The sequence below is a fragment of the Bubalus bubalis genome, chromosome 19 (genome assembly GCF_019923935.1).
Source record: "Bubalus bubalis isolate 160015118507 breed Murrah chromosome 19, NDDB_SH_1, whole genome shotgun sequence".
Classification (NCBI taxonomy): Eukaryota; Metazoa; Chordata; class Mammalia; order Artiodactyla; family Bovidae; genus Bubalus; species Bubalus bubalis.
In genome coordinates, this window is record NC_059175.1 from 63,995,710 (window position 1) to 64,008,350 (window position 12,641).

Consider the following 12,641-nt stretch of genomic DNA (forward strand, 5'->3'; position numbering starts at 1 on the left):
GTAGGATCCCGTGAATCACTCAGAATCCAGAGGATCAGGCAGGTTTCTCCTCTCCCTTTTGACCGCATCTTATAGAAAGAGCCAGGTGTGGCAAATGGGTATAAAGCCTTGGGTGTGGATAAGAAAGGACAGAGTCATCATTGTGGCAGCTGGAGACGAGCAACCAGCCAGGTCAGAGGAAATGCAAACAGTTAATGCTGAACTTCCCTGGTGGCTCAGTCAGTAAAGAATCTGCCTGCAATGTAGCAGACCTGGGTTCAATCCCTGGGTCAGGAAGATCCTCTGGAGAAGAAAATGACAACCCACTCCAGTATTCTTGCCTAGAGAATTCCATGGACAGAGGAGCCTGGTGGGCTACAGTCCATGGGGTCACAAAGAGTTGGACACAACTTAGCAACTAAACCACCAGCAGTGGTTACTCTTGCCTGTTGTATTTGGAGGCATGACAGTGCAGAGATAAAACTGACTTGGATATATATGTATTTTTAATATTTATTTATTTGGCTATGCTGGATCTTAGTTGCAAGTTATGGGATCTAGTTCCCTGACCACGGATCAAACCTAGGGCCCCTGCATTGGGAGCTTGGATTCTTAGCCACCAGACCACAGGAAAGTCGCCTGGATTTTCACAAAATATGGTTTCACCTTTGTTTTGAAACTGTGACACACAAGTACAGTTTGTTTTACAAGTTACACATGTTAGTTGCTGAGTCGTGTCTGACTCTGCTCAGTCATGTCACAGTTTGTTTGCTCCAAAGGAATTAATTCTCTCCTCCATGGAGTTCTGCTCCCCCCATGTGGATGATGAGTCTTGAATCCCCCAGAATCAACCAGGGCAGGAACTTGTGAGCAAGATGGTGGGAGCAGCAGACAGCAGAGGGTAAAGTGAAGCATGTAACTTACGTGTAACCTCATTTCTTCATTTATTATATTTTCTAAGAAATGCACAGTTTCCCCATGTTAAATTCAGGAGCTTTGGACTCTATGCCTTCTGTCCATTTGCAGAGGGGAAATTCCTTCTGAGGGCTGGGTGGTCTGAAGTCTGGGTCCAGTGAGTCTCAAATCTTGGGACTCACTACCTCCTGGGAAGATCCCCTTGTCAGATTTGAGCTGACATGATGTGGTTCCACCTGCCCTGGACTAGTCTCCATGGGTCAAGGAACCTTCAAGGCCCCTCCCTTCGGGCTCTCAGCATCCCACGTCACAGAGCATCCACAACATAGGGCATCCACACAGCCCTCCCGCCCTCCACTCTGACCCTGCTGAAGCTTCTAGCTCAGCTCTCAGCTTTGCTTCCTCTGGGCCACCTCCTCCCGTCCCAGGGACAGCAGCCTGGTGCCCACACATGTGGCAGTATCCTTCCCCTTTGTCATCACTCAGGCTGCCCTCTGCCTCCACAGCCCCAGAAGACCCCTTCGCCCAGACCTTCCATCATCATCATCCCTCTAGATCCCACCAGCTTGCTGGAAGCCCCCCATCTCCTCGTCCACACTCCCTACTCTGAGCTGCATCATTGCATTTATTTGCAGTAATAATTATGGGTCCAGCTCCTCCATGCTGGCTCATAAACTGTGGGAGGGTGGGCACAATATGGATTTGACTGGAATGTGCTTAACAACTAGGACATATCTGGTTGCTTAATAAGCACTCTTTTTTTTTTTAATTTTATTTTTAAACTTTACATAATTGTATTAGTTTTGCCAAATAAGCACTCTTTTAATTTGTAAACTAAATGTCAGTTTGAAATGACTTTCTTAGACCAAGCCAGATCTTAAATAAAACTAGTTGACCAATCTTTCAATGTTTTAAGGAACATAAAAATGCAAGAGTTGTACATGTGTGAGTGTTAACTTTAGTTCTTTTTTTCATTTTATATTTTCTTTTTTCAATTAATTTTTACTGGAGTATAGTGTTAGCTTCCAGTGTACAATGAAGTGAATCAGATATACATATACATATATATATATATATATACATTCATTTTTCAGATTCTTTTCCAATATAGATCATCACAAACTATTGAGCGGAGTTCCCTGTGCTATAAAATAGGTCCTTATAAGTTATCTTTTTTATATTATTAGTGTGTCTATATCAACCCCAATCTCCCAATTTATCCCTCCCCCACGTCCCCTCCCCCTCTAACCATAAGTATGTTTTCTGTGTCTGTGACTCTATGTCTATTTTGTAAATAGGTTCATTTGTGCCATTATTTTTTAAGATTCCACATATAAGTGACATCACGAGAAAGGGACAGAAGAAAAGAAAGAGGAGAAGGAGGGAAAGGGCAGTATGCTAATGTCTTGTCAGTCAGGGATGGCAGGACCTTCTACTCACGTGAGAAACCCAGAGAACAAGAAGAATGGGATATTCAGTCAGTCAGTCAGTTCAGTCGCTCAGTTGTGTCCAGCTCTTTGCAGCCCCATGGACTGCAGCACGCCAGGCCTCCCTGTCCATCACCAACTCCCAGAGTCTACTCAAACTCATGTCCACTGTATCGGTGACGCCATCCAACCATCTCATCCTCTGTCATCCCCTTCTCCTCCCACCTTCAATCTTTCTCAGCATCAGGGTCTTTTCCAGTGAGTCAGTTCTTTGAATCAGATGGCCAAAGTACTAGAGTTTCAGCTTCAGCATCTGTCCTTCCAGTGAATATTCAGGACTGATTTCCTTCAGGATCGACTGGTTGGATCTCCTTGCAGTCCAAGGGACTCTCAAGAGTCTTCTCCAACACCATAATTCAAAAGGATCAATTCTTCAGTGCTCAGCTTTCTTTATAGTCCAACTCTCACATCCATACATGACTACTAAAAAAACATAGCTTTGACTAGATGGACCTTTGTTGGTAAAGTACTGTCTCTCCTTTTTGATATGTTATCTAGGTTGGTCATAATTTTCCTTCCAAGGAGCAAGCGTCTATTAATTTCATTGCTGCAGTCACCATCTGCAGTGATTTTTAGAGCCCCCCCCAAATAAAAAAGTCTATCACTCTTTCCATTGTTTTTCCACCTATTTGCCATGAAGTGATGGGACCCGATACCATAATCTTAGTTTTCTGAATGTTGAGTTTTAAGCCAACTTTTTCACTCTCCTCTTTAACTTTCATCAAGAGGCTCTTTAGTTCTTCTTTGCTTTCTGCCATAAGGAAGGGTGGTGTCATCTGTATATCTGTGGTTATTGATATTTCTCCTGGCAATCTTGATTCCAGCTTGTGCTTCATCCAGCCCAGCATTTCACATGATATACTCTGCATATAAGTTAAATAAACAGGGTGATAATATACAGTCTTGATGTACCCCTTTCCCAATTAGTAACCAGTCTGTTTTTCCAGTTCTAACTGTTGCTTCCTGACCTGCATACAAATTTCTCAAGAGGCAGGTCAGGTGCTCTGGTATTCCCATCTCTTTCAGAATTTTCCAAAGTTTGTTGTGATCCACAGTCAAAGGCTTTGGGAGAGTCAGTAAAGCAGAAGTAGATATTTTTCTGGAACTCTCTTGCTTTTTCCATGATCCAGCAGATGTTGGCAATTTGATCTCTGGTTCCTCTGCCTTTTCTAAATCCAGCTTGAACATCTGAAAGTTTGCAGTTCATGTACTGTTGAAGCCTGGCTTGGAGAATTTTGAGCATTACTTTGCTAGCGTGTGAGATGAGGGCAATTATGCTGTAGTTTGATATTCTTTGGCATTGCCTTTCTTTGGGATTGGAATGAAAATTGACCTTTTCCAGTCCTGTGGCCACTGCTGAGTTTTCCAGATTTGCTGGCATATTGAGTGCAGCACTTTCACAGCATCATCTTTAAGGGTTTGAAATAACTCAACTGGAATTCCATCACCTTCACTAGCTTTGTTTGTAGTGATGCTTCCTAAGGCCAACTTGAGTTCACATTCCAGGATGTCTGACTATAGGTGAGTGATCACACCATCATGATCATCTGGGTCATGAAGATCTTTTTTATACAGTTCTTCTGTGTATTCTTGCCACCTCTTCTTAATATCTTCTGCTTCTGTTAGGTCCCTACCATTTCTGTCCTTATTGTGCTCATCTTTGCATGAAAGTTTCCCTTGGTATTTAATTAGAGTAATGCTAATTTTCTTGATGAGATCTCTAGTCTTTCCCATTCTATTGTTTTCCCCTATTTCTTTGCACTGATCACTGAGGAAGGCTTTCTTATCTCTCCTTGCTATTCTTTGGAACTCTGCATTCAGATGGATATATCTTTCCTTTTCTCCTTTGCTTTTAGCTTCAATAGCTACAGCCTATTCTGCTCCATTCTGTTCTGGCATGTTTAGAAGAGGAGAGAGGATGTCCTTTATTCTTGATTCCTAAAAGTGAAAGTGAAGTCACTCAGTCATATCTGACTCTTTGCGACCCCATGGACTGTAGCCTACCAGACTCCTCCATCCATGGGATTTTCCAGGCAAGAGTACTGCAGTGGGTTGCCATTTCCTTCTCCAGGGGATCTTCCTGACCCAGAGATCAAACCCAGGTCTCCTACATTGTAGGCAGATGCTTTTCTATCTAAACCACAGGCAAGTCCTAAATTTGATTCCTAAAATTTTACTTAAACTTATACTTACTTATAATAAGTTTTACATGGCTTCCTCACAAATAAAAGATTTTTTTTTTTTTATGAAAAACAACAGCAACAAGAAGAACTAGACTTTTGGATTCTGTGGGAGAAGGTGAGGGTGGGATGATTTGAGAGAATAGCATTGTCATACGTCTATTATCATATGTGAAATAGATCGCCAGTGCAGGTTTGATGCATGAGCCAGGGCGCTCAGGGCTGGTGCACTGGCATGACCCAGAGGGATGGGATGGGGAGGGAGGTTGGGAGAGGACTTCAGGATGAGGAACACATGTACACCCATGGCTGATTCATGTCAAAGTATGGCAAAAACCACTACAATACTGTAAAGTAATTAGGCTCCAATTAAAATAAATAAATTAAAAAAAAGAACTAGATTAGACAACCCTGCCATGGTTTGATTGACAGGTCATTAGCACTTTCCCCTCCCCCTCCTCCTTTCCGTCTGTTCCCTCCTCCCCTCTACCTCCTTCCTCCCCCTCCTCTCCTCCACTTCATCCTTGTCTCCACCCGTGGCCTCTACTGCTTTCCTTCGAAATACTTCCCCTTCCTCTCTTTTTGATTGCAATATGAGATACTCCAAAGAAGCTCTGATGGTCTTGTGGGAGATCTGATTTTTTTCTCTTATTATGTTTGCAGCCTTAACCCTTTCTGACATCCTTGCCTATGTCTGCTTCCTAGGTGAGGAATCTCACCGTGGATGGGCACTTTGGCGCGTGGTCTCCGTGGACGCCCTGCACGCACACGGACGGCAGCGCCGTGGGATCCTGCCTCTGTCGCACCCGATCCTGTGACAGCCCGGCCCCCCAGTGTGGCGGCTGGCAGTGCCAGGGCCCCCGCATGGAGATTGCGAACTGCTCCAGGTGCGTCCCTCCTGACACTTGGGCTTAAACGCAAGTGTAAACCCAGCTTGTCCAGGCGTTTGGGAAATCACTTCCGATAAATGCCTTCCCTATTCAAGAAAAAGGTCACAAAAAGATAGAGAGGTTGACCACTTAAAAATGACATGATCTGTGGGGGGAGATTTTAAATTAAAAACCTAATTTGCAATACACTTATACACCTATGCATCCTGTACATAGATTTGTATAACTGAATTGCTGTGCTATATAACTAAAACTAACATGATATTGTAAATCAACTATAACTCAATTTAAAAAATTAAAAATCAGATTCTAAGCCTCTTTATATGTTTAGGTAAATCTAAACCTATCCATGTGTTCATTGTTAGACTGGGAAAAGTGTTTAGAGTATGCAAAATGTTAGAAGAAAGAAAAGCATACAGTTTCTGAATGTTAAATTAGACTCTGTTCATCAATTTTTTAAATGCAAAGGTGACTATCAAATCTCTGTGGTATTTAAATTCCATTCACACATTCAAATAGTGATGTAACAGAAATGTCTGCAACATTTGAAGCTTTTGGTGAAAAGAGAATTCAATGACAACTTTCTAGTATATGAAGGGTATCTAGTTTATCACCATTCTTTTAAAGGGCAGGTGAGTAGCTTGCTATGGAGACAGAGCATCCAAAAACCACACTGTCCAGGTATAAACATTGTGATTGGCAGCTGGCCCATTGCAGGTACCTGTGTGGACATGGGAGCTTTAGTCGTTACCCTAGACTGGTCCTTTACAGATTCAGGAATATCGACTCTAGGGGCCATTTCTGAAACTACCAAAGCTATCCTACCCTGATGCTTACACTCAGAGGACCCTGCTTCTTAAAGTGCATATTTCAGTATCTTGACACTCCATCATGTCTGACTCTTTGTGACCCAAGGGACTGTAGCCCACCAGGCTCCTCTGTCCATGGGGTTTTCCAGGCAAGAATACTGGAGTGGGCTGCCATTTCCCTCTCCAGGGGATCTTCCTGACTCAGGAATCAAACCCACATCTCCTACTTTGGCAGATAGATTCTTTACCACTGTGCCATCTGGGAAGCCCCTCTAAAAGTGCATATGGCTTTCCAAATCCACATGAGAGTGTCACTTACTGGTATGTGAGCTATTAGCGATAATTTTTGGTTGACGACTTAAGGGGGATCCAAGAATGCATGAGTTGATACACTGTGCCTGCATCTCTGTCCTTGCCTGACTCAGGGATCGTGTCTCTCATGGTAACTGAAGAGAATGCTCAGCTGCCAGGAGCATCCTGTCTGCTTGATGGGGACCTCTCATGAGTGCACATTTCAGCGTGCCTGAGGGATAGGAAGCTAGGACTCCATCATTGGCAAAAACAGGCCATGTTGCAGTTTTATGGGTGTCACCAGATTTGATCTTCATCCTTATGAACCACCTCACTGCAGGGTCAAGAGGGAGGAACCATAGCACTCACTTACTTCTATCCACTGGTAGCCCCTGGTGCTGTCAAAGGAAAGAGACAGTGGTGAGAAGCCAAGTGAACAAGGCCATTTCGCAGCAAATATTTGGTTTGCTAGCAGCAAGGGCTTATTAGTTTACATTATTCCTTTGAAGTTATCTGCCAAAACTATGGTAATCTGACATCAGAAATTGTTTTTAATGCCCTTTATCAGTTGATAACTTGTTTATGTTGGCCTCAGTTTTGTTGGAAGCAGAAAAGTGGAAACCACCTAACTTGCAAACTGATTTTTTTTTTTTTTTTGCAGCCACTGATGTCAAGTACTTCCTCAATTAGTGCAAAGTACATCAGAAAGCCTTTACAAAGACTGATCTAATGACTCAAAGTTAAACCCATTCTTCATTTATCTTTGTTATTGTTTAACTTAATATACTCAGAAAGTGTTGGGGAATTCAAAATATTGCTAATTCAATATATTTGGCAAATATAATATCTTTGATTAAATGCTCTTATATCACATCGTTTAAATTTGTCATTATCTTGGAGCTACAGATTAAGGGCATTCAATTTATGGAAATAAATCCACAGTATAAGGTAATTAGCTAAGCCAGACTCTATTATCAAACTGGGGCCAAGTCAGACTTCCTATCAATCATGAAAATCTGGTTTAATTTTATAATTAAAGTGAACACATGAATGTCTACACCCCTTCTGAATTCTAATTCTTTGGGAAGGAGGAAGGAACGGAGAGAGACAAAACTCAAACTAGCTCAGTAGTAAGGTAGAATGTCAAGGAAGGCTTGGAGCTTTGACCGAGTTTTTGTCATCTAAATAAGTTTGCAGCTTCCAATGATGGCTACATATACCTTTTTTTAATTTAAATTTATTTATTTTAATTGGAGGCTAATTTTGTGTACGTATACCTTTTTTAATGGGACTTTTTTTCTAGGAGCAAAACCTGCATCCGTCCTGGTTGGTCAGGATGACCACTCTGACAGTGAGATTGTGTGAAGGAAGTATGGAGAGGGTTCTAAGCATCTCCAGGGGGGATGAGGGGAAGGCAGGAAGCTGGGTGTGCTGTGCTGTAGCCCCCATAAAGACTGCAGCTGGTCACAAGGGGAGCTCTGTAGCGGCAGGACCCTTGATGGTGTTAGATTCTCTCACCTGAGAGTTATAACCACCGATACTCTCAGCATCTGGAGAAAGGCAGGCAGACCCCAGAGTCTAGGAGACAGAGGCCAAGTCTTTAATCAGAAAGCTCTGTGCTGCGCTCTGAGTGGGCTTCCCAGGTGGCAGCAGTGGTAAAGAACCCACCTGCCAGTACTGGAGACGTGAGAAACACAGGTTGAATCCCCAGGTCGGGAAGATGCCCTGGAGGAGGGCATGGCAACCCACTCAAGTATTCTTGCCTGGAAAATCTCCTGGACAGAAGAGCCTCGTGGGTTATAATCAAAGGGTTCGTAAAGAGTCAGACATGATTGAGCATCACAGATACACACACAAGATCAACAGTGTGCACATGTCAATCCCAGTCTCCCAATCAGTATGCTATATTTAAAACAAACACCAGGACACTTGAAACTAACATGATATTGTGAATCATCCATACTGCAGTAAAAAAGATATAAAAAATTTAAAAAGCAAGAAGCACCAGGAAAGCTTCTCAGATCAGTGTCCACACTCACCCTCCTCACTTATTGTAGGACTTTTTTTCTAAGTATTATCTTCTTTCCAAGAGCCAATTTAGAATGCAGAGACCTCTGTGTAAGTGGTCTGTGACATCACTCACACTGACAATCGTGTTGGGGGCCACACTGTATGGCAACCCAGGGCCTGAGGACACTGCCTGCCCAGGAAGGGAAGGGCAGTCAGATAAGGAAAGGCAGGCTGCAAGGGCAGATTTTGCCCTCTGTTCACCATCTCCGTAGGCCAGCTCAGATGCTCCACACAGTCAAAAAGGAGCCCATGAAGGCTACAGAGATTAGACTGTTTGCGTTATTTCAGAAAACAAGAGCATCTCAACATTGCATTATGTGTTGCATTATTTCTATAAAACTAAGGTGGTTTCCACTGATGCCTGGTAGAAACTTCATAAAAGCTATAGAACTGTTATTGTTGGAAGGCTACAGTCAATGAGTAGTACTCTATTTTATATTGTTTAATGGAAAAAACGACTATCACAGACATTCTTGTGATTTTATTGATGCCTGCTCAGCTCTGTCTCTAGTTTTGGAATGCCATTCAGTAAAAGGAGCTGTGATAAAATTGGTGGTTATTTTAAGGCTAAAAATCAAATATTAGTAAACAAACCTGCTTCAGTGATGTTTTAAATGCATTAAGTGGATTGTTTTCGACTGACTTAATAAAAAAAATGATCCATCTGCTGATATATGCTGACTTAATGCTACTCTGGGCTTCCTTGGTGGCCCTGTTGGTAAAGAATCTGCCAGCAATGCAGGAGACCCAGGTTCGATTCCTGGGTCAGGAAGATACCCTGGAGGAGGGCATGGCAACCCACTCCAGTACTCTTGCGTGGAGAATCCCATGGACAGAGGAGCCTGGTGGGCTACAGGCCATGGGGTCACAGAGTCAGATGCAACTGAGTGACTAACACTCTCACTTTCAATGCTGCTTCTTTGGTTGCCTGCTGCCATGGCTGCCTCTAAGGAGCACTTTGAGGAGTGCGAACCCAGCTCCATAGAAGAGTCACGTATGTGGACAGTGCAGTCATTAATCTCCTAATGTACTATATTCCCATTATTTAAAATACCTACTGCCCTGTATACAACAGGTTCCATAGACTGCGAGTAGATTACATCATAAGGTGTCACGTTTGTTAAAAGGTTTAGGCAGTTAAGAATTTCCAAGCAATTTTGGGAGCAGTGTTTCTTGCATTATCTAAACTTTTTTTATATAAAAGAAGCTTAAAAATTTTCTTTTTATTTATGTTGAAATTTATTTTATTTATGTTTATTTCTATTTTTATGTTTCTTTTATTTGTTTTTATTTTATTTATGTTGAAATTACATTACTTGTATACTTTTTAAAATTGTGTGAGGAATGACATGTAAGATACTAATTGTAGAAACAGCTTCAGAAATCTGTCTTATTTTGTGTTATTTTGGTTAAATTATTATGAAGCCGCTTTGTTATATCATACATCGAGGTATCACTTTATTTTGATTTTGATTATTTTTAAGTTTCAGAAAATAAAGTAGGGGAATATGAAATATGCTAAGAATTTCTCAGAGGAGCTTTCATTTGAAATTGTGTTAGAAATTACGTATGTAGTGTGCTGTTTATACCTTGAGCTTCAATGGTATAGCTATGCACCTGCATGCTTTTAAAGGAATGTATAAAGTAAAATAAGAATTATTTCAGTGGAAATATAAATACTATAGATAAGAGTAACAGCTATTTAGAAATGCATATGCGAACAGAGAAATAGAGAAAGAATTCTACATGCACTTAACTATCTATATGGGAGTTTGGACTCTGGTTTTAACATACATTTTATTAATAATACTTAAATTTTTAAAAAATTCCTATAGTTTATTTTTAAATAGCAGGGACAAACTGCTAAGGGAGATATTTAAATTATAAATATTCTACAAGCAGACATTTTAAGGAAAAAAATACAATGTTAAACAAAAATTTTTCTCTGGCTGTTAGTAGCAGTTTTTTGTATAACCCACTTTTATAAAAGTTTTTTATTTTATATTTTAATATATCTGCCTTATTTTATATATGTTAAAATAACATAAATAAAGATATACACAATTTGCACTTCCTAGTTATACTCTATATCTTTGTCAGATTATTCAAGAATAGCCAAGAATCTGAATTTAAAATATCCTTTCTTCATTTTTAATAAAGCTTGTTTTATAACTTTGGACATTATGGTACTCTTTATCAATACAAATGCCATCAAGAGAGTTACTGATTGTCACTGCCATTAATAGATTTTAAAGGAAACATTTAATGACTATTTGATTCAATGTGCCCTTTTCCTAGATTATAACTGATACAGTACAGATCAAATAAAATCATAAAGGCCAAAGGTTCAGGGATGCATCTCTAATTGCTTTTCAAAAAACAAAAATAGCATTATTTTTCATTAGCTTAACGTTTTCACCACTAAGCTTTCTTGTTTCTAATTAGCCCGTTTTTAAGTTATTTGCAAGTACATGTAAAATTTAACTCTCAAGTTTTCTTTTTTGACTCGAAAATCAGGTTCGGGGGCGGGGACAGACTTCATAATAACTGCGGTTACGAGACAGTACATCGCATTGATTCCCGAGACAGTACATTGCATTGATTCCTGGGGCTCCTTGCTCCCATGGCCTTCACAGCCATGGTCAGTGGTCAGTGGTCCCCGTGGGGGGAACCCCCGTGTGAACTTGGGGGTGCATGCAGATAGAGGTTGGGCCTTGCACAAGTTGACCCCAGTGACCCTGTTGCTTCTTCCCCTAGGAACGGAGGCTGGACCCCCTGGACCTCGTGGTCTCCCTGCAGCACCACGTGTGGGATCGGCTTCCAGGTGCGGCAGCGGTCCTGCAGCAACCCCACCCCGCGGCACGGGGGCCGGGTGTGCGTGGGGCAGAACCGCGAGGAGAGGTGGGTACCTACCCTCTGCGCCTCCGGGTCGCCACCCTCCTGCTTCCTGTCATCCCGGTGCGGTCGGTTTCCCTGCGGTTTCAGTTTCTCGATCCAGCTCAGCTTGTCTGTGGCATCCTTTTCTGTTGAGCCGAATGACCTCTTTTCTTTCATCCTTTAATTTCGACCAAAGCTTGGGGTGGACAGCATCACTGGTGGGGGTGGAGCCTGCAGGGTTCACTCAGCCCAGCGGCTCTTGAGGGATGGGAGATACAGGGACAATGGGCATCTCTGTGCTGGGCTCCCCGGAGACGAGGCAAGTGAGTCTGCTGGGGAATGACTGCTCTTATTAAAATTCCGCTAGACTGGTCTCACACCTCCAGTTCCAAATAGGGCCTGAGCTGGTCCTGGGTCCAGATGGTGTTGATCAGAAGAGGTAAGTTTTCCATCACGACTGAATTAAGCACTGGCACCAGGTGAGAGCCATAGTGAGTATTTTGGCTATAATTACAACTACACACTTGTCTATTAACAGGACCCCTCAGTGAACCTGCAGGACAACCCAGAGGGAGGGTTCCTTTTCCATGTATATTTTAAGCTTTCAGCACGTCCATGGGACATTTCAGTTCAGTCTCGCATTTAACAACTTGTTGCTATTTGTAGACTCAAACATTTGGTTTTGGCCTTATAAATCTGCAGTTGTGATCACTGGCTCTTCCTTCCATATTTAAAGTACACCCTCGTTTATGGTTTTGGGAGAAAATCCAGGTAGGTGAATTCCACGTCACCTTTGTGAGTCTTAACTCTCCACACTCATATCAGTTTATGTTCTTGGTCCATGAGAAGCAAATTGGCTTTCAGTACTTTTTAATTAAATTGTAGTAAGACTTGTATCCTGTGAAATGACTTCAGTGGGCGCCTCATAAAAATACCTATCAGTTATTGGCTTATGTGATTAATATTTATATAGACAAAGCCAACAGGCTTAGTGGGTAGGTAATTCTCCACCAGATATTTATTACAACCTGAAATTAACTGGAGAGAATAATTTTCTTCTCTCTTCATTGTGTTCCTAAATCACCAATTAAGATTGCATTCTTTTGACTCAAAGAAAAATGAAGGATGATTTTTACAAGGCAA

At 41.8% G+C, this 12,641-nt stretch overlaps 1 protein-coding gene across 2 annotated transcripts in view; it reads left to right on the forward strand.

Annotated features, from left to right (window-relative positions):
• Nucleotides 1-12,641, forward strand: part of SEMA5A (semaphorin 5A) — a 565,459-nt gene that overhangs the window by 473,785 nt on the left and 79,033 nt on the right. For both annotated transcript variants that reach the window (XM_025270715.3, XM_044932529.2), the window contains exons 14-15: nucleotides 5,267-5,448; nucleotides 11,379-11,522. In XM_025270715.3, the coding sequence (XP_025126500.2) occupies nucleotides 5,267-5,448; nucleotides 11,379-11,522 (326 nt within the window). The remainder of the gene's footprint in view (nucleotides 1-5,266; nucleotides 5,449-11,378; nucleotides 11,523-12,641) is intronic.